This window comes from Phoenix dactylifera, chromosome 2 (assembly GCF_051530095.1).
Source record: "Phoenix dactylifera cultivar Ajwa chromosome 2, Ajwa_hap1_PhDact_Kaust_v1.1, whole genome shotgun sequence".
Lineage (NCBI taxonomy): Eukaryota > Viridiplantae > Streptophyta > Magnoliopsida > Arecales > Arecaceae > Phoenix > Phoenix dactylifera.
Window position 1 is genome coordinate 23,473,767 of NC_143191.1, and position 22,264 is coordinate 23,496,030.

General features: G+C 37.1%; 2 protein-coding genes across 2 annotated transcripts; both read left to right on the forward strand.

The window, feature by feature from the left end:
• The first annotated feature begins 2,427 nt into the window (after positions 1–2,427).
• On the forward strand, positions 2,428–6,941 carry LOC103716792 (extradiol ring-cleavage dioxygenase). The gene is made up of 3 exons (XM_008804957.5): positions 2,428–2,927; positions 5,985–6,355; positions 6,529–6,941. The coding sequence occupies exons 1-3, from the start codon at positions 2,700–2,702 to the stop codon at positions 6,719–6,721; spliced, it is 792 nt and encodes a 263-aa protein (XP_008803179.1). The 5' UTR covers positions 2,428–2,699; the 3' UTR covers positions 6,722–6,941.
• An 8,987-nt stretch (positions 6,942–15,928) lies between these two features.
• Positions 15,929–19,167, forward strand: LOC149768254 (uncharacterized). Its single transcript, XM_089929339.1, has 7 exons — positions 15,929–17,245; positions 17,351–17,595; positions 17,679–17,882; positions 17,970–18,062; positions 18,159–18,260; positions 18,352–18,702; positions 18,805–19,167. The coding sequence occupies exons 1-7, from the start codon at positions 17,224–17,226 to the stop codon at positions 18,859–18,861; spliced, it is 1,074 nt and encodes a 357-aa protein (XP_089785465.1). The 5' UTR covers positions 15,929–17,223; the 3' UTR covers positions 18,862–19,167.
• Positions 19,168–22,264: the final 3,097 nt, after the last annotated feature.

Sequence of the window (22,264 nt, forward strand, 5' to 3'; positions counted from 1 at the left end):
CTTTGATAGCTACCGAGCCTCCCTGTTTAGTGCAGTGGTCTCTAGAATTGATGGATTTTGATAGTCTTTGTGATTATTAAACCACCGAACAGGTTTGCTAATGAATCGTGGAAGATCTTTCATGTCTAACCCCGCTGTTTAGGACATAATGCTATACTTGAGTGGTGTATTGGGTAGACTATATTTGTTCTAGTTGCATCGTGTTTGTTTTGCTTATTTTATAATAATAAAATATGTTTCATAAGCAATGTCACTAAGGAGTATGGTTTAAAGTCCATGATGCCAACATAATGCCCTTTTTTCCTCTCATCCTTTTCATCATCTACAAGAGCAGTATTGACAATATTAAATCAAATTTGAAACTCAAAATGAATGATATTGATATGACACAGCAATTGTCTGCGTCCAAGATAATGGCAGGTTATGTGATAAATGAGAACTCGTGATGGCAAGTCTGAGTGCTTAACTTACCGAAGCGATTAAATATTATTTTAGTCACGTGCCTGAGGGTGCAATCGAGCTTGAGCCTAGTCGAGAAGCTAGAGGCTTAAGCTTGACTCGTTTGACTCGTTTTTAAATATTAGGGCTCAAAATTTGATTCGAGATTGATCTAGTCTTAATATTCAAGTTTCAACTTGACTCGTTCAAAAACAAAAAAACAACACTTGAGATTTACTTGACTTGATTCGAATATTAACTGAGCTATATTTGAGTTGGAGTTCAAGCTCAAAGTTGAGCCTTAGTCATAGTGAAAAATATGCTTAATATAAACTATAACATAATATTATATTTTTAAATATTAAATTAAAAATATATATTATAAATAAAATATAATATTATTAAGAATATATATGTTCGATTAAATTCGTGTGCTTTTGAGTCAAGTATTTTGCTACTTGAGTTTGACTCAAAAAACTGTTTGAGCTACTCAAGTTTGAATAATAATCGAGTCAAATCAAGCTTAAACTCGAGCGAAGCTTGAGCAGTGTGCTTCTAAGCTCATCTGCACCCTTATCACTGCCGCAAAATCAATTTTTGACCAACCAGGTATGTACGAAAATTGTTTCATACTCTATTTCTGATTTTAAGTTGGATCAGCGTACAAAATTTTCTCCAGTTCTTGTCATCTACTATTAGGTTTCTGAAGCTATTGACCAAGCCCATTTTAATTGCAGCAGTTGAATTATGTCTGAAGCTACATCCTCTTGGCATTCCAGCGAACATGATTACAAACAGATAATTACAACTTGTTATCGCATGTTAATTGGATGGATTTCAAAGTCATCTCATCCATAATCTCTGTATGGAAAGTGATGTCTCAGCAGTCCCCAAAAGTTAAAATTCAGATACAAATGTGGGCACGTGAATGCAAAGTGAATATTTTGTGCTGCAAATCACCTCAGCTCCTATGAAATCTAAAAGTTGGATTTGTAACACAAAAACAACTTAAGGTTAAGTGTCCAATGAAATTGCTTAAAATCCACTCATTCTGAAATCTTCTACTTGCACTCATTTTTAAAACGCTGTGAAAAGTGTTTCTAAAATATCTACTTTGTCGAACGGCACACCCGCATCCATACCTACATTTGCATTTAAAACCATCTTTGATATCATATTAGGAACGTAAAACACCCTGCATTTACTGCTAGCTGCCAATTTACCCGATCCTTTTTTCCCATTCATATGGATTTCAGATTGGTAGGGAAGTATACAAAGAGATCACCATGTTGGAACAAACTAAGATCTCAGCCTTCTTGATTATCTGGTCCAAGAAACAATACTAGGCCTAAAATCCCATCCCATCCATGCATTTGCCTTCCCTGCTGACCCATTCCCCTTCTAGAATCTCAGATGCCGTCCATCTTTTCCTAATATCGCTCATCTTGACGTTAGCAATGGTCTATTATCATTTGGGTCCCACGTTACTCAAAATATAAAACAACGACAGGTTGATCTTTTTAAAGAAATAGCGTAATATTTTTTTATAAACATCCATCTAAATATCAAATTTTATATAAATATTTTTTAAAAATTAATATTTACATATATATTCTTATAAAATATTTATTTTACTATTCTATTTTTTTATCCTTATTTTCACATATATATCCACACTGTGTTAAACAATTAACGATTTTAAATTAAAATAATTAAATATTTTTTATGGATGTACAATTACAAACATTTATAAGATAAGAAAAAAAATAATTTCAAAATTTTATTTTATTTTTATTAAAATAGATATAATTTTTATTAATAGTGTTAGAAGGATCATAATCTTAGAAACATTTGTAAAAAATAGTATTTTACGAAGATATAGGAGTAAATAGAAATTTTTTTCAAAAAATATTCACATAAATTTAATTTTTTTAAAAATATATGTATACAAAAAATTTATAAAAACTTGGTAAGGTCCCTACTGAAATCAACGCAACGATCCGAGTAGGTAGGCGCCGACACGCTTCCTTCCCTTGCTCGTCCACCAAACCCGCGGGCCTGAAAAAAGAATTCCCTCGCCTCTGTTTTTCCTTGCAAAAAAGGCCTTTGTTTCTCTTTATAAAGAAGGGAAGCCTTCTTTCCTCTCCTCCATTCTCTCTCTCTCTCTCTCTCTCTCTCTCTCGGAACAAAACTTTCATTTCTTCTTTATTTTTTCCTCTCTTTTATTCTCTTTATCTCTCTCGCTCTCTCTGAAATTGGCCATGGATACGTTCTTTATATCGCACGGGTCTCCGACGCTGTCGATCGATGAGAGCTTGGCGGCGAGGCACTTCCTCCAATCGTGGAAGGCCAAGGTGTTCCACCCCGTCCCCAGGGCCATCCTCGTCGCCTCTGCTCACTGGGACACCGCGGAGCCTACCGTCAATGCCGTCGAGGGGCCCTCCGACACCATCTACGACTTCTATGGCTTCCCCAAACCCATGTACCAGGTGACCATCGCTTCTATCTCTTCTCTTGATTGGTCGTCTTATAAGGATATGGGTTAGAATGCTCTTTTTTCTTTCTTCTCCTCCATTTTTCAGAATTTCTTGAGTCTAATGTTTATCTGTGCTTTTGTTCATACAAATGATGGAACCTTTTCCTTTCATTTGCAAAGTTGGGTGAAAGTTTGGTGAATTTAATTGGTTCTGTTATAATTTGCTGTTCTTGGGTTAAAAAATGGTGCTTTTTTATTTATTTATTTCAAACTCCTGGTAATGGGAGCATTTAGATGCTTCGGAAACTAAGAAACTCTTGGTAGTTGCCTTATTTTGTCTTGTTTGATTAGATAAGGATTATCTGATTTTTCAGGATAAGAATGTAACCAGGATGATTCAGTTAAGGAGATAAAGAATGCAAATATGGTAATCCAGCAGAAGAGCTTTATTTTACTAAAAGAATTTTCAAAGAGATTTAATAAAGCATGAGAAGGTAACAAAGCCACTCTGATTTCTAAAGGAAAAAAAATTAATTATTCGGGAAGAAAAGGATATGCTCGGGAGTTTCAGAGATTAGTAGAATTAAGAAAGAAATACGAAAGGTATGTGAATAACAGGAAGCTTTCGGTGGAAAGTCTCAAAGAACCTTAGAGATCTTGTGTAATGAATCGGTTCACTGAATAATTCATCAGAATGCACTACCTTCATAGTCTGGAGAGCTGTTTAGATAAAAGATTCAGGACAGTATTACATTTTATTCATTGGAAGGCTTGTCTGAATGATCTGGCCATTAAGACATCAGCAATCCATTTGAAAATTGTTTAAGAAAGTCAATGGTAGTTGGAAGGAGCTGGTGGGTGGTCTCAATCAATTAGGCTTAGAAGAGGAATAAATTTTAGTTCATTCTACAAAACTAATATTTGTTTGATGCATGGGAAGTATTTAGATAAAATGAGAAAATACTTAATTTCTTTTATTCTTTGATGGAGAATTTGGTCAGCAATGCATGAAGGAGCCACAAAAAAACTTGGTTCAATGGTTTATATAATCAGTTGGAAAAAGCGGTTCGGTCGACCCCATGAGCCTAACAAAAGTTTTTGACTTTTTGTTGTTGGAATTAGGAACTAATGCTTTTGTTTATTTAATGAATCAGCAGAAAGATCTGGCAGGTGTGAATGATTTCCAGACTAATAATTTTCATTGTGGAACAAATAATACAATCATTCCTCGAAAAGAATACACACACAGACACTAATAATCAGGTAACATTATCACACTAAAGCAGTCCAAACTTCCACATTTCAAATACCTTGTTGAAATATTCATTCAACGAACTTTGTAAATGATATAAATGATCTCTTTCGATGGGGTTTGTTACATCAATAAATGCTTGTAAATGATGTCCATTTTCACGTGGTATGAACCACAACAACCTCTAGCTTTGGTTTGCATCCCATGTCAAAGAGCTAATGGGGTTCGCACAAGCAGACTTAAGTGCTCCTGACACATGTAGGGCTGCCAATGGGCTGGCTTGGATCGGGGATGGGCTGCCAATCCATTTTTGAATCGGATCAAGATACTGAACCTAAACCTACTTCCATTCCATTCAGGTTGGATTGGAGTAGGTATAATATTAAGTTTATCAATCTATTGAATATTTAGATCAAATCAAATCCGCAATAATCTTAGCGCTTACCATAATGAATATATGTAAAGTGAATATCTAATTATATCATAAACACATTATATAATAGAATAATATATGTAGACATTATCTAAAACATGTTGTAATTGACAACCAGATATAGTTATAATTAAAAGCACCTATTGGACTGGATTAATTTCGGATTATTTCCAAATCAGCAGGTTAACTCAATCCACATGCAGCCCTATATACAAGTTTGGCTGGCATGGCATGTGCCATGTTATGTGAAAAGATATAAAAATTAAAAGAAAATTATTAATCTTACAAAGTATTATTGGATCCAATATTGATACTGGCACTGGCCTGACGCAGACTGGCACAGTGGCACTTAAAACATTGAGCACAAAAAGGGTAGCTGTCCCAAGTAGCCTAAACTTTGTAAAATGTTTATAAGTTTAATTATCTGAATAAATCAGGCAAGATTGTCTTGAACTCCCAGAATGTTGTTATTGTGCTTACAGGTCAGAATTGAAGAGGTTTGTAATCCAAACTCCCTTTTTCCCCTTCGGGGAAGGACAAGTTCTTAAACTTCCATTGATCTCATAGGCAAAAGGTGCTCTGTTGGCTTGTTCCGCTTGTTCCCTCACGACTGGTTACAGATAACATTCCCTGATCTCAGCAATTTCTCTTTAAAATTTTTTTGGCCATCACCCATTTCATTACATCTTTCATATTTCTACTTTTATGCCATGAAGCGTATACAATGGAAGAGCTGACACATCATCTTAAAACTAATTGGATGATCATCTTAAAGTTTATTGAATGATATATATTATATCTTGTGGTGCACCTTAAATGTATTTCTAGTTAAGTGGTTGTATTTTCATAAATATTGCATGAATCATGTAAAACATTTGCATCTTGTAATGAGGCCATATAAGAACAACCTCTTAATTCTGAGAGAAGAATTATGTATTTTCAATCACTCGATTGGGACAAAAGGTTTGCTATAAGAGAAATGCCAGTATCACACAATAATTGTAGAAGTTAAAAAAAAAGAAAGAATAACTAATGTACGTAGCAATAGAGCTGGTATAACTACATTTCCAGCTATAGTATTGTCGTAGAAAGGAACTCTTGAACTAGTAACTTAGTAATTGATCTCCCGATCCCATGGTTTTCTCTTAAAATGCAACTCCTTTCACTCAACAACGTTTCATAATGCTCAGCTATTTGGTTTCAACACCAGACAAAAGAAAACATTTATTATATTAGTTTCCAGCTCAATTTGATAGATTTATGTTGGAATTTTTTCTTAACATCAAGTATCAATCAGGCAACCCTCAACATTGTCACACCCCTGAAAGGTAAACACTTACATTACCATGTATTTGCCTAATAATACTAGTTTGGTTTTGTTCCAGCTCAAGTATCCTGCACCTGGCGCACCCAAATTGGCAAAGAGAGTAAAGGAGTTGCTGCAAGAAGCAGGCTTTGGCCATGTTAAAGAAGACACAACTCGCGGGCTTGATCATGGTGCATGGGTTCCCCTCATGCTCATGTACCCAGAAGCCAACATTCCAGTGTGCCAGCTCTCTGTCCAAATGCAGAAGGATGCTAGATACCATTACAACATGGGGAAGGCCTTGGCTCCACTTGGGGAGGAAGGCGTCCTTATTATTGGGTCAGGAAGTGCCACACACAACCTGAGGATGATCACCCGAGGCAATTCACCTGCAGCTAAGTGGGCAGTGGACTTTGATACTTGGCTCAGAGAGACTCTCCTTGATGGAAGGTATACTTCTCATTATATAAAAGTCCTTCACTTGAAGCAATTCAACATTGGGATCATTGAAATGAGTTGATAGATCATTCTGTTTGAATGTGCTTGATATGAAGAGCTTGGGTTTTTATTTGGTTGTTCCTTCTATTTTATGGGAACTATTTTTTTTTTTTTTTTTGCGTTAGGTATGAAGATGTGATGCAATATGAGGAGAAGGCACCCTGTGCAAAGATTGCACACCCTTGGCCAGAGCACTTCTACCCTCTCCATGTGGCTCTTGGGGCTGCGGGCGAGAGAGCAAAGGCTGAACTGATACACCATAGCTGGAGCAACGGATCACTTTCTTATGCCTCTTATCGGTTTACAGCTGTTCAATGATGTGCTCCATAACTAGTAAATAAATGACAAGCCTCCTCCTGTAAGCTGTGTTTCAAATTCCTTCTTCCATTGTTGTGCAGAATAGGTTCATCACAGTGACTTGATTTTAGCTCCCTGGTGATGCTTAAAGTACCTCTAGAAATTGTCGTCGAACAAGGTATTGTGAGGCATGTTCTTTTATTATGGAAAATCTATAATCTTGGACATTCTTATAATCCAACATGGTGTTGTGGGGCATGTGTGTTTACTCTAAATAAATCTCTAATCTATGGCGTGTCCAAGACATTAGATTTATGGGAGACCAGGGAAACCAGACTTTCTATTTCCCTAAATATTCAAATAGTAACTAGTATGTGACGCAAATGACCAACCTGATTGTGCTCTTTAACCATTGCTGTAATAGCAGCACTAGAGTTTGAATCCTAGAAGGGTGTCAGCATTTGGATGTAAGTCCTGTTAATAAACTTGAAAGTCCAAAATTAATCTTGGAAGGGTGCAGTTTGGCTACAGCAGGCTAAAGTTCATTAACTTCCTTCCATTATATGTTGAGATAACTTTGGCATATCATAACTGAACTGCTGATAACATTAATTGCATCATCTGCTGCATCTAAATCACAAAGCCTGCCATGCATTGCATCTTGTCAGGGGGGCGTAGCTTAAGCTTGCTTCGTGTAAAAATTCACAATGGACCAGCAACAATCTCATCTCGAAAAGAAGACTTCTTGCGTCAGAGGTAGTAATACCCCTGGAGTTAGTAATTTCTGGACTAGATATCCTGAAGTTGCTTAAACTGGACATGGACCTGAATGGAAGCATCCGTCCATGCTCGTCTGCGAGGTACTGGAGACTATTTCTTTCCAATGAAGTCATAATTTATAAAAGCTCTCTCTTTATGCAATCTGCTTGAGTACCAAAACTACCATTATCAAAGAAGTACTGAAATTAGTATCACATCTATGCTTTGGTCCTTTGAACGAAAACAAATGGCATGGCACTTTGGCGCAGAAAGCAGCCATGTTAGTGGGGTAAATCAGTAGCACCACATAGAAGAATACAAATTCTCTATAACCCTAATTGTTGGTCATTCCTACAATCACGATCTCTGACGAGTTTCTTTCTATCGGCTCTAAACTTTGGTCTTCATCTAATTCATCAAAAAAAAGTTGCTGAGTTATGGACAAGAATGATAGAAGATAATGAAAATTTAAATATAAATTTATGTAATAAAAGAATAAATAATTTTTCATAAAATAAAATAAAATATATTCTAAGCATAATATAGTTAATAATTATTGATCATTTTGATTTCTAAATTTTACTAATAAAAAGATCTGCACTCATGGGAAAGAAAAATTATTTAACAAAGCAATCAAAAAATGCAAGCAATACAAAATTCGAGATTAGGTGAATATACAAAATGAAGATCTAGAGCCTAATCAAATGATATACTTCAATATTATGCCCAATAGTATATTCGCTCTTTAATTAAAACACCCTGTTATATACTCTATATGCTAATTGATGCAGGAAAATAAAGCCTTTGTATTTTTGACACCTATGCTGACCTCAAACCAAGCAAAAATATTGTGATTTTATTTTCTTTTCTAGATTTTTGAGAAAGAGACGGTATTTCCCTTCCAATACTTTCTCTTTTTTTGCATTATATATAACACTATAGATATCGGCACTCCTTACATGTGAATAGATTCATTTTAAATATTTATAACTACAATCCCAATACAACTATGGCCTACCATGCATATCTAATTTGAACTTACTTTTTAAATAGTACAACTCATCTAGTCACTGTTTAATCTTATCCATTATAACATATGAGAGTAAAATCTATTGCATCTAGCGAGATAGTCTTTGACATGATTTGATTTAGCTGACTTGTCCCATCTGTGATGCTAAACTGCCTAAAGAGATATTATAAGAAGGAAATGTTCTAATAAAAGTAGAAACTATTAAGATTAGAATAAAAACAAATAGTCTTTATAGGTTTAACTAAAAACCAGTATGATTTTAGATAGATGAAGCAACCTGAATGTCCAATAGGTCAGCTTTCGGGATCCAACCCGAGTTACTTGTACTCACCTTAGATCACACAATCTTTCCCATTTTGCTTTATGGCCATTTTTTTTTTTGTAAAATAAATATTATTTTTCTTACATAAGTATCATGCCCATATTATGCATAGATTTTATACTAGCACTTGAATTGCTTTGAAATTTTACATAGTTTATGCCTTACTATTACCAATTGGAAATAACACAACATACAATTGTTTTCAAACATTTTAAGGAATATTTTGCATGCTTTAAGTTATGTAGCAAAATAAGGAAAATCATTTATTATGAATACAAAATATAAGAAGAACATCATTATTTTTGTCAACAAAAACACAATGCATTACAAGATACACTAAAGAAATAATTTTTGGGATAAATACATTATCTAAGTTCACCCATTTAACTTGAAATGCCCACAACAAGAAACTGGCATTATGCTGAAATAGACAACTTAAATCTAAATATAGAGGGCATTTTTCATGTTGTAAATAAGATGGACTTATTCTTCCATGACCTAGCTATTCTTTTTTTAACTTATGCTGATCCATCATGAGTAAAATAATATCATGCAATGTATTACAAAAAGAAATTAAATTTCACATTTTTGGAATAAGCATGATTAACACATTACATATGTATGGTTTTTTCCTTTAATATCTTCAACTGTTGAGAAATTTCATATAACTCTATTTTTAGCAACATCGCATATTTTCATTTTGGTAATATCTTCAAAGTGAGCCCAATGAAAACATGGAGAAGAATAGAATCCTTCGCACTAAAGAAGGATTCACCTTCCTTTGCATCACTCACTATTGGATCATCCTCTACTCGAGGTAAGATCTGTGCAAGCAGATGAATGATGGACATCGGATTGCATTGAGCAATTTATGATCCAATAGCGAAGGGCATGAAGGCAGGTGAATGCTCCTTTTGCTTTGTGTTTTGCTAACGACACCTCTTGTAGAAATAAGAACATGATCTTTCAAAGGGAAAACAATTTCACTCCATCCTCTAACAACTATAGGAGCAATGGCAGTACAAATTTTAAAGTTGACTTTCTTACCATTGCCGAGGAAGTAATTCTATTTGAGCTTTTGCATAGAATTAAAGAGGAAGCTTACTACCTAGCCCTACCACCTGCTCTTGCTAGAGTTCATAACATGCTCCATATTTCTATGTAGGAAAGTATGTGTCAGACTCTTGTCATGTGGTAGAGTTTGAGTCTCTATAGGCTCGGAGAATATCTCTTTTATATGAAAAAATGAGTGAGAATTATAAGAGGAGACACTATTCCATATGTTAAGATTCAGTAAAGCAACTACTCAAAGTAAGAGGCAAGCTAGGAGCTTGAGGAAAGGGTCAAGAAGAAATACTCTTAGCCTTTTTGAGAATTTAAGCATATCAAGTTTTGAAGATCAAATTTCTTTAAGGTCGTTGGGTGAAACACCCAACTTCTTCGTCATCGAAATCCTACTCACTAACCACCACACTTAACACTAATTATTTTCCTAAATTCTAGGCCGATCTAAATTTTTTTCCTAAATTTTGGTCGGACGATGCTTAAAAGCATCGTCCGACGCCAACCCAGTCTAGATGATGTTTTTAAAGCGGGGAAGGGTTGTGGTGTCCGACAACGCTTATAAGCGTTGTCGGACACCATCCCACTCCCAAACCCTTTTCTAGGGTCGCCGCCCTATAAAACACCACGACCCAAGCCAAGAAACCCTAATCGCGGTCAGAGAGAGAGAGAGAGAGAGAGAGAGGGAGGAGGAGGAGGAGGGGAGCCAAAGGGGGGATCGCCGGCGACCTCGATGGGGTACTTGAGGTTGGGGTTGGGGAAGCCGGAGAAGGAGGTGGTGGAGTCGTTGGGGGTAGAGTAGGGGAAGGGGGAGCCATCGCTGAGGATGCCAAGTGAGGCAGAGATGAGGATCTCTCGGTGGCGGAAGCCAATGAGGAGCTCCCAAGCATCGAGGTCGGCAGTGGCATTGGCATTGAAGGCCGTTGTAGTCCAAGGCAGAGGCCACCAAGCGGAGCCCTTGCAAGCATCGGAGGATGCCATTGTAGACTGAGGCAAAGTGCATCGGGGCGAAGGCATATAGAAATTGGGCATTTGTAAAAGAATCATTGATCCAAACTTTTTTTTTCTAAAAAATTAATTAGACTTTTTAAATAATTTTTTACCAAAAAATTAATTAGGCTTTTTAAATAATTTTTTTTTAAAAAAACTCTAACGACGCTTTAAAGCATCGTTAGAATTAGCATTGCCGATGCTTATAAGTGTCGGCATAAATTTTGGATATCCCGACGTTTTTACAAAGTGTCGGAAAAAAAAATCTACCCCCACCTATACGACACTTTTGCGACACTTTTGGAAGCGTCGGGGCGAAACTTACCGATGCTTATAAGCATGGTAAAGGCTCTAAAAAGCACCGAAAAAATGTATATTTTGTAGTGGTTTGATTTTGATGATACAAAATGTTTGTGTTAAAAGTTTACTAATCACTTGTTTGGAACGTATAAGAATGCTCTCATAAAGCCAAAAAGATACCGGTCCAAAACTCTTAATATGGAAATGGAACTTATGTTTATGAAGTTCTACACTAAGAGGAGTCAACTCCAAGAACACTACGAGCCGACCAATGAATATCTATAGGCTAAAACAAAAGACTTCAATTTTGGACAGTTTTAGGAGTCAACCATAGAAAAGCATGAGTCGATCCCGGCATATGAATAAAGATTGGCATGTATTCATGAGTCGACCCTTGTATCAGTCGAGTTGACCCCAAAACAGTCTCAAATGGAAGACAGAGATAAGTGAAAAACTACACTTTCATGGGTTAACCCCTGAAAATCATGAGTTGACTCCTATGGAACAAGAGTGAACCCTAGAACTTGACAAATTAATCCCAAAATAGCCAAGATAGAAAGCAGAAAATAGCTAAAATCAACTTTTTATTAAGTCAATCCTGAAGGACAACAAGTTGACCCTAGTCATAGATGAGTCAACCCCAAATAATAAAACGGTCAACATCATAATGACCATAGGTAAAAGACAGAGTGCAGCAAAAATAAGAGTTATCTCAAGTCATCCCCTGAAGATCACGAGTCGACCCTTGAAGAAGTCGAGTCGATCTATCTGCGTCTGACAATAGTTATGGCTATTTTTTTTGTAAAATTAAAACAACTGTTTCACCTCACAACGACTCTTTCAGCCCATCTTTGACCTAATCGTCAATAGTTAAAGATCAATAGCAGCCTCAATTGGATCGTCTTTTACCGAGGGACAATCCACTAATAGACTTTCTCTTCTTAATAACAAAAATTATACATATTGAAAAGCACGAATGCACATTGTTATTGAAGTACTTGATTATGATATGTGGAGTATCATAATCAGTGGGCCACAAAGACCCACCAAATTGGTTGATGGCATGCACTGCCCCAAGCCTGAAGGAGAATGGGATGAGTTCGATAAAAAATTGCTCAACTTAATGCCAAAGCCATGAATGCCTTATGTTGCTCTCGGGATGCTAGTAAATTTAATCAAATTTCAACATGTAATTGTGCGGAAGAGATTTAGGATGGACTGGAGGTAACTCACGAAGGCACTAACCAAGTCAAAGAATCTAAAATTAACATACTTGTACATAAATATGAATTCGTTAAAATAGAATCAAATGAATCTATTACTAAAATATTTATCCATTTTACTGATATTATAAATAGTCTCAAAAGTCTAGGCAAATCTTACTCTAGTAGTGATCTTATGAGAAAGGTTCTTAGGTTATTGCTAAGAATATGGGAGGTTAAGGTGATAGCAATTCAAGAAGCAAAAGATCTCAATAATCTTTCTCTAGAAAAGCTGCTGGAATTTTTAATGACTCATGAACTTACCATGGAGCAGCACAACAAAGAAGAGTCAAGAAAGAAGAAGACGATTGCCCTTAAGTCAGTCGCTCAAGAAGAAGAGGAAAGTGCGGGTTCGGAGGATGTTGAGAACGATGAGGAGATAGTCTTAGTCTTTAGAAAATTTAGAAGATTCATGAGGAGAAGGCAAGGAATGAGAAAGAGACCAATAGCTAAGAGAGAGTCGAGCAAAGAGAGGGAGAAACTTGTGTGCTACGAAGGTAAGAAACCCGGTCACTTCGAAGTGGACTACCATTGCTTAAAAAAGTTAAAGGAAACGGTAATTTGCTTTGAGTGCAAAAAACCTGGATATTTTAGAATGGATTACCCCCAATTGAAGAAAATGTCTAGGAAGAAGAAGGCTTTTATTGCAACATGGAGCGACAGTGAGGAGTCTTCATCAGAGGAAGAACCCCAAGAAAAGGCAGATATCTGCTTGATGGCAAATGGTAGTGAAGTATCCTCTCAAATCTCTTTAAACTTTACTTTTGATGAATTATATGACGCTTTTAGTGAATTAATGGATGATTGTAGAAAACTTGGATTGAAGAACAAAGAACTTAAATCAACTAATCAAACGCTTATGCATCAAACAGAAAAATTAACCAAAGAAAAAGAGAGTTTAACCAAAGAAATTTCTGAACTGAAAACCTCTAATCAAACGTTAAAAGAAAGCTTGATTAAAGACAAAGATTCACTGATTAATGAAAATCGGAAACTAAGCAAAAAAGTTGAAAAATATAAGCCTATAGTAGAAAAGTTTACTTATAGCTCTGAAAAATTACAAATAATAATTAATAATCAAAGAGCTGTTTTCAATAAAGCTTGATTAGGATATAAGCCAAACAATAAACAAAAACTTCTTAAGAATTTTTTGTCAAAGCAACTAAAACTAAATCTGAAGAAGTAACATGTTTTTGTTGTGAAAAATCTGGAACAAATCATATACTTGTAACTTCAGAAAAACTCTTAAAAATAAGAAAGTAAAAAAGATTTGGGTTTCAAAAAGAACCATCTTAACTAACCTAAAAGGATCCAAGAAGACTTGAGTATCTAAATTCCCTTGACTTGTATTTGTAGATGTGTCTTGCGGCCAAGGGAACTAAAAGGAGCTGGTATCTTGATAGTAGCTGCTCAAGGCACATGATGGGTGACAAAGAGTAACTCTTCACCCTTGAAACAAAGGAAGGAGTAGTGATTTTTGGTGATAATGGCCAAGGTCATATAATTGGTATTGGTAAAATTTAAATTATTCCTTCTACTTTTGTAGATAATGTATTATATATTAGTGGTTTAAAGCATAATCTTATTAGCATTAGTCAATTATATGATAAAGGTTATAATATTTCTTTTAAATTATCACTTTGTATTGTAACTAACCCTATTGACAATAACATTGTATTTGTGGGACTAAGACGTGGCAATGTTTATATGATAGATCTAGATGATCTTTTCATGAGTAGCCACTATTTAGTTTCCACCGATGCTAAAGTTAATGAGGCTAGTTGGCTATCGCACTGTAGATTAGGTCATGCAAGCATGGATCTTTTATCTAAATTAATCAAAAGAGATTTAGTAAAAGGATTGCCAAAACTGAATTTTAAAAAAGATAAAATTTGTGATGCATGCCAACTTGAAAAACAAACCAGAAATTCTTTCAAATCTAAAAACATGCTTTTAACTACTAGGCCACTAGAACTACTTCACATGGATCTCTTCAGACCTACTAGAACCACAAGTCTAGGAGGAAAGAAATATGGCCTTATGATAGTAGATAATTTTTTTTAGGTTCACATGGGTATTATTTTTGGCACATAAAGATGAAGCCTTCTCCCTATTTAAAAAATTCTATAGAAAGGTTTTAAATGAGAAAAATACTACCACTACAGGAAAAATGGCCTTTTCCGACGCATTTTTTCCGACGCTAGGTATAAGCGTCGGGAAAAAATTGAATCGGAAAAGATTTGCCGACGCTTTAACTAAGCGTCGGTAATGCTCTAGAACAGACAACGCTCTCGAGCGTTGGCGTAATGTTACAGGAACAGCCGAAGCTTGTTAGGCAAAGACGACGCTTATTAGCGTCGTCTTAATTGCATCCTAAGACGATGCTAATACGCGTCGTCAAAAGTCAAATTAATAACAAAACCAAGCGGCCGGCCCCCTCTTCTTTATTTGGCATCCCGATCGATCAAGCCCTAGGTCCTCTCCTCCGCCCTTCTCTCCGACGACGAGCGGCCGGCCCTTGTCCTCTCCGGCGCCGAGCGACGTCCGACGGCAAGCTCCTCTCCTTCTCCCTCCTCTCCGGCGCCGAGCGACCGTCCGCACCCTCCTCTCCTCCTCCCTCCTCTGCGGCGCCGACCAGCCGACCCCATCTCCCTCCGCCTGAGACAAAGGTAATTCAAAAAAATTTTACCGGGTATTACTGCATTTCTTGAATTTGAGTAATGCTAATGGAAGTATGCTAGCAAAGACAATCAAATCTCACAAAAGGTTGGGATTAGAAACAAAGCAAGGTTAGATGCATACTTTTCTCTGTGTTCTTGGTAAGAACATCCATCTCTGTAATGGTAGTTTTCATGCATCATTCTTGGTATTACCCTATACTTATTTTGGTTTCATAGAACAGGCATGTGCATGTATGAGGGGAATATGTTGCAAGTTTCAAACTGGATCAAGTTTTCTGGTTGTTTAAGTGAAACTGTTCTAATTTAATAAACAGATATTACGCTGTAAATTAATATTCAGCATCCTATTTTCTTTCTTTTTGAAGTTGAATGAAATCTCTAGAATGTGGAAGACTTGGAAGCTGTTTGGAAACTAAAAACCAAAATATTGGATGAAAGGCAGAAAGATGAAGCTATATAATATTCATGTCGAAGACCTCATGAACACTTGATATAACGTCAAATCTTGTTACTTTAGCTATGATACAATTCTAGCCTTTGTGGCATATAATGCAAGTGTTCAAAAACTTAACATGTTAAACAGTAAGATGCTCAGATTTCAAATCCCAATGTCTTCAATTACTTGAGTTCACAGCATCTTGTAGTTGCTTATAATAATTGGTCATGCTTTTCAAAAGATTCACTGTCTTATTCCTGAAATCAGGTACTAAGGCTCTGCATGTAACTTAAATGGTAAGATCAACAACCAGGATCAAAAAACTTAGCACATCACCAAACATATGGACATACTGTTGTTCACAATAAGTGTATCACCAAAATTGTAACCATCCCAAAGACATTAACTATTTGAGGGAAAGATGCTAAGCTAAATTTTATCATTTAAATTTACGTAAGGGGGATGTCGCTGCTTCGCTAAGTGAAGTAGAATATTCCTGTTAATGTTGCCCATTAATACAGCTGCAGCAAAATCTAAATCTTGACAGAGACAACCGGGACTGTTGATCATTTGGATGAGCTTAGGAATGTTGATAACCTTGAATCCATAAAAACAATTGGTGAAAACTAAACAGCATATGCATTACAAGCAAAATTCGAGTAAAGAGTGTTTGAACAACTGGTTTAAGTTGGAAGACTTCAGAATTTAAAGCAGCCAAAACCATGAGGGAATAGTTGAATGAGGCTAATCAATGGGAAATCAGAAAATGAGTACATGAGGATGAGCTCCACATGACTGATCCCCTAGCCCCTGACTGTGACTGACTTAGAAATGTAACTAAAACTAGCTGATCAAGCCTAGGTTCAAGCCAAGCAGAATATCGGCCTATTTCTAATGCGTTGATACCCTTAAAACCATTCTGGGTATCAGACTCAAGGTCATCTTTACACAAATATTGACTATGATCTTTTAAACCATCATAAGTATATAACTAGCTGACGCATCACAAGTTGGATAATGAAAGCCATGCATAATGAAAACATATAAAACCATTATATTATCTAGATAAGCCATCACAAGGATTGAGCTGGGGTTTGCTTCGACTTGGCTTGATATCAATTTTAAGCCTAGAAGCCAAGATCAAGCTTGGCTGGTTTACATCTGATTTATGATTGAAAAAGCTAAGAGTCAAGCCAAACACTATCCACTCACAAGGAGCTTGAATCAGTTGCATAGACATTATTTTATAGGCTCGAATCACATATGATTGACTGTCATTCTGTTGGCAGATATAACAGTAATTTGAACATTAAATCAGCTATCTATTTATATTGTTGATGATGGGGGTTGCCTATGAGGGTGGGTGATAGTCAGTGCAAACAATTTTTAAACTCTTTTACCATTCAGCCTTAGCATTGAATTAATTAGCAATTTATTTAGATTTTATTTATTATTTAACTAATATTGCTTATTTTTGTGCATACTAGGTAACAACATGCTGCGAGGAAAACGATTCAGAGATGTTGAGTTTCAGCACACATCCGTGGGATCTTCTTCCGATTAGTCCCTGCGGTCCCAGCAACCCGACGAGCCCCAGCAGCACGAGTCCCATGCTCAGCATGAGTCTCATACTCAGCATGAGTCGCATTCTGAGCACGTGTCACCTGCTGATTGTCCAGACATGGACGACGTGCACATCCAGAGTAATTTGATTTAATTTTATATATTAATTTTTTTTACAAGCTAATTATATTAAATCATTTGCCTTTAATGTTTTAATTAATGGATATTTTATTTTATTTTTATAGATGGACTGGGGAGAGTGAGGAGGACACGAGGACCCACTCGAGCACGGGACGTGTGGAGCCTACGCGAGGATGAGAAGATCGTGGTACATTGCAATGAACTGGGGCAACCCATCAAGAGGGCTGCAAGCATTTTATCGACTTTTCTAGGATCAGTTGTGCGGAAGGGTCAGTTGTGTCCGCTCAACTATACGAAATGGAATGAAATGTTTCCTTCGTATAAGGTTGACCTTCTTAAAGTTATTGAGGTAAAGAATTGAATTTGCTTACTATCACAATTTTATTTTTTGATTTAACATTGTTATAACATTCTTTAATTACTTTGATGTAGAAAAAGTTTTTACTCCCTAAAGAGAGTCATGATTGGGTGCTGAAGTCCGTCAATCGCAAGTGGAAAGAATATAGGGCCAAGTTAAAGGCGGATTGGAAGCACGATGGTATGACAGAAGAGGAGGTTGCCCGTGTTTGTCCTCCTGATGTAATCCCTCATCAGTGGAGGGAGCTTGTCCACTATTGGTTTTCCGAGAAAGCTCAGGTTGTGTATATTTTTTTCAATACCTTATATTGTATTTATTAATCATTTAGATTACAAATTTATATTGTTTATTCCTTTTTTGGGAAGACATATTCCAACATTGGTAGAGCTGCGCGAGCCTCTCAGACTGTTCCTCATACTTCAGGCTCGATGAGTTATGCTCGACGTAGAGCTGAATTCGTAAGTTTTTTTGAAACTTTTTGAAACTATTTTAAACTGTTCTATCATATAGCATGTATCATGATAACTAGCTTGCCAATATATCTTTTGTTGTAGATGGATGATAATGGAAGGGAGCCTGATAAGGTGGAGTTTTATAAGATGACTCACACCCACCGAGATGACAGTTATGTTCGGAAGGAGTCAAGAGATATAGTTGTATGTATTCATCTTTGAATCTTTCAACGATATTTTTATTAGTTATATTATTGGCATACATTAATATGACCTTTTCTTTTGAGAGATATAGGACAGGGCAACAACTCTTATTTTAGAGCGCGTCGGGGAGTTATCATCATCCGATGCGACCAGTCATGTCGAAGCTCAGGTGCTCGCTGAATTATTGAGCCCAGAGCGTTATGGTAGAGTGAGGGGTTATCGCGTTGGAGTTACCCCCACTCAGTTATCTGCAGTGGGCATGTATACAAGAAATGCTGGAGAAGGCAGTAGCAATGCAGAAGTTAGTAGACTTCGGGCAACAATTGAAGATATGAAGGATCGCCATCAGGCAGAGTTGGCGGAGTTGAAGCAGAACCAACAAACTTTGCAGTCTCAGCTTGAGCATATTTCATCTATGTTACAGCGATTTCTCCCTCCTCAGGTAAATAACTATATGTATTTGATGACTACATAATTATCATTTATTTTGCATGAGTTAATGATTTTCATATTCCTAACTTCTAAAGTCTTTTTTTTTTTGTAGATTCCTGATACTTCAACAGCTCGTAGAGATAATGATGGCGCTACATCCGGTCCGTGATACTTTTTAGACTGTTATTTAAGGAGTTTTCTATGTATCTTTCTTATATTTTTCAAAGTACATTATAATTCTAAACTTATTAATTATATATGACAATATGAATGTTTTGAATGATCTGAATATTTGTGTTGATGTAAATGTAATGCAGGTTCATATTGATGTAAATGTTGATTTATGACAAGCATGTGTTTCTTTAATTTTTTTTTTTAAAAAAATTCCACGCCCGACGCTTTAAAGCGTCGTTAAAAACCACATCTGGCACGGGCTGAAACTGTTTAGCCGACGCTTATAAGCGTCAGCAAAAACCACCCCAGCAACACCGGCTGGCCCGAGTGATGGTCTATGCCGACGCAATTTAGCGTCGGCAAAACAAGATACACCGACGCTTTATTAAGCGTCGGTAAATCTTGGCCTTTGCCGACGCTTTCCGCTTGCGTCGGCCAAAACCTTTTCCACTCAGGTATAGGCAACGCATCTACGACGCTTGCTGTTGCGTTGGCTGGGTTTTGGCCGACGCTAATAAGCGTCGGAAAAGATCAAGAAAAACGCCGGCAAATGTTACTATTCCTGTAGTGTACTGTTATTTCAATTAGAAGTGACCATGATACTAAATTTGAAAATCAATATTTTGAAAGTTTTTATAATGAAAATAAAATTGAACATAATTTTTCAGCACCTAGGACACCTCAACAAAATGGGATAGTAGAAAGAAAGAATTGGACATTAGTAGAAATGACCCATACCATGCTATATGAAAGCAACCTCCCAAAGTACTTTTAGGCTGAAGCTGCTAACACAGCATGTTACATCTTAAATAGAGCTTTGATGAGACCAATCTTAAAGAAATACCTTATGAACTTTGGGAGGATAGAAAACCAAACTTAAGTTATTTTCATGTTTTTGGTTGTATATGTTTCATTCATATTAATGGCAAAGACAACCTTGGTAAGTTTGACACCAAGTCAGATAAAGGTATTTTTTTGGGATACTCTTTATCTAGGAGGGCATATAGAGTCTTTAACAAGAGAACTCTTGTTGTTGAAGAATCTATTCATATTGTCTTTGATGAATCTAACAGTATTTTCTCTAGCAAGAAAGTTGCTTCTGATGATGGTACAGATATTTTTGAAGACAAGATAGAAAGAGTGAACATCCATGAAGAAGAATCAAAGGAACTTGAAAAAAATAGAGATAGCAATGAAGAAAGGGCAGATCAAGATCTACCAAAAGCTTGGAGGTATGCATATGGTCACCCAAAAGAGTTAGGTCCTGTTTGGGGGAGCTTTTGGAGGGCCAGAAAGCACTTTCTGGCCCTCCAAAAGTACTTTTAGATGAAAAATTGTGTTTGATAAATTTTTCAAAAAGCTGTTTCAGCTTTTGCGGGAAGCTGAAAACAGCTTTTGGGAGGAAGCTCCAATTTGGAGCTTTTGGGAGGAAGCTGTTTCAGCTTTTTCGGAAAGCTGTATTTTTGACAAAAATGCCCATATTAAAATAACATAATTACATAGTTTGTCCCTTTATAAACCTAAAAATCTGCTGGAGCCAAGAATCCTAGCCGTCATGAGGATCCTAGTGTTATTTTGATACTTACAAAGTCATTGAGGCCATATGGAAGTGCTAATGCTATTAACTTAATTAATCCAGTAGATAAGTGAGTAAGGAAGAAATATTCGATACTTCATTTATAAGTCTATTACTCTCAGTATATTTGTATAATAAGATAAAGATGCATTTCATTGTTTATTTGGATGAATCTAACCTTGAGTTGCAGCAAAGTGTGGATTGAGTCGACCCCAAGGATGATTGGGTCGACCCCGGCACATCAAGAAAGCATCTGGCACACTTCTGCAAAAATGGCACGGATGAACAGTAGTTGGGTTGACCCAAGGAAAGTATGAGTCGACCCAAACCTCAAGCCTTTCAAAAACTCAAGAAAACAGTTCTCTGGAACCACTGAGAGGGTCGACCCAAGAGGAAGTTGAGTCGACCCAAGCTTGAGTCGACCCAAATACTGAGAGGGTCGACCCAAAGGCAATGACAGAAAAGGTTCTCTGGAAACCCTGAGAGGGTCGACCCAAGTGGAAGTTGAGTCGACCCAACTGAACCTTGAGTCGACCCAAAGAAATGTTGAGTTGACCCAAGTGAAGGAAGGCTGAATTGCAAGTTTCTATAGTTCTGAGAGGGTCGACTTTCCAAGAAAAGGTTGAGTCGACCCAAGTGTGTTGCCCAGATAGACAACCCAAGAGGGGGGGGGGGGGTGAATTGGGTTTTAAAATAATTTAGCTATTTAAAACGTTGTGGATGACTAATTAAAACTATTGCAAGTTGTTTAATTAATTGCTATGTGCTGTGAGTGATATGAGAGTAAGACAAAGAGAGACAATCAATCACAAACACCAAGTTTTATAGTGGTTCGGAGCTAACCCTTGCTCCTACGTCCACTCCCCAAGTCTCACTTGGGAATTCACTATAACCCCTTGGATTACAGTCGGTTGTTTTCCAAGCTCACAACCAAACTTGTTGTTTTACGAGCTCACAACGAACTCGGTCGGTTTTCCCTGGCTCACCGACTAGAGCCGCCCCGATTATTTTTCCGGGATCACAATCGAACCCTTACACACGTTGGTTTTACACTCGGCTCACCAACCAACCTCAATACCCTTGATTCAATCCCCCGATTGAACCAAGTAAAGACAAGGTGAAAATAAAAGGTACAAACAGAAAACACAGCTTCTCAAAAAGCAGATAAATAACAATATAAACTGAAAAGAGGTTAGAAGCCCTCAAACACGTTTGAGTTGGAGATGAGTAGGGCTTCTTGAACTTCGAGTCTCCTCTTGAATGTATAGTCGACTTGAATGCAGGAGGAGGCTTCTTTAAATGCTGGGAAGAGGAAGTTGGATGGAGTTAATGCCGCTCTTCCCTCTTTTCGTTGAAGAACAGGTTGCAGAGATTGAATGCTTGATTACTTTGAGTGGAATAGTTGTTCTCTACCGTGCTACAGTCCTCTGTGGCTATTTAAACCAACCCCCACAGAAACTAGCCGTTAGAGACTTTTTTCTGCCCGTTCTGCACACTCTGCACAGCCTGACAATATGTCCGTTGGTGGGTTGGAGTCGACTCGCGCGATCAGGAGTCGACTCGGCTGTAGCGGGAGTCGACTCATGCTTTTCTGGAGTCGACTCGGCAACTGTTTCGGATATGAATTAAAGTAGCCTCTTCGACTGGGAGTCGACTCGTCTTGACCCGGAGTCGACTCGCCAACTTCTGGAGCTGACTTGGCATTTTCGGAGTCGGCTCATCCCATGAAGTCCACGGAGCCAATTTTCAACTTGGCCAACTCGAGTCGACTCGACTGTCCTGGGAGTCGACTCGGCGCTCAGAGCCCGAACTCCCGATCTTC

Coding starts and splice junctions, on each gene's coding strand:
- LOC103716792 (XM_008804957.5), top strand. CDS start 2,700: ATGGATACGTTCTTTATATCGCACGGGTCTCCGACGCTGTCGATCGAT. Junction 2,928..5,984: donor TCCCCAAACCCATGTACCAG/GTGACCATCGCT, acceptor GTTTTGTTCCAG/CTCAAGTATCCTGCACCTGG. Junction 6,356..6,528: donor GAGACTCTCCTTGATGGAAG/GTATACTTCTCA, acceptor TTTTTGCGTTAG/GTATGAAGATGTGATGCAAT.
- LOC149768254 (XM_089929339.1), top strand. CDS start 17,224: ATGGACGACGTGCACATCCAGA. Junction 17,883..17,969: donor GGTTTTCCGAGAAAGCTCAG/GTTGTGTATATT, acceptor TTTTTTGGGAAG/ACATATTCCAACATTGGTAG. Junction 18,703..18,804: donor AGCGATTTCTCCCTCCTCAG/GTAAATAACTAT, acceptor TTTTTTTTGTAG/ATTCCTGATACTTCAACAGC.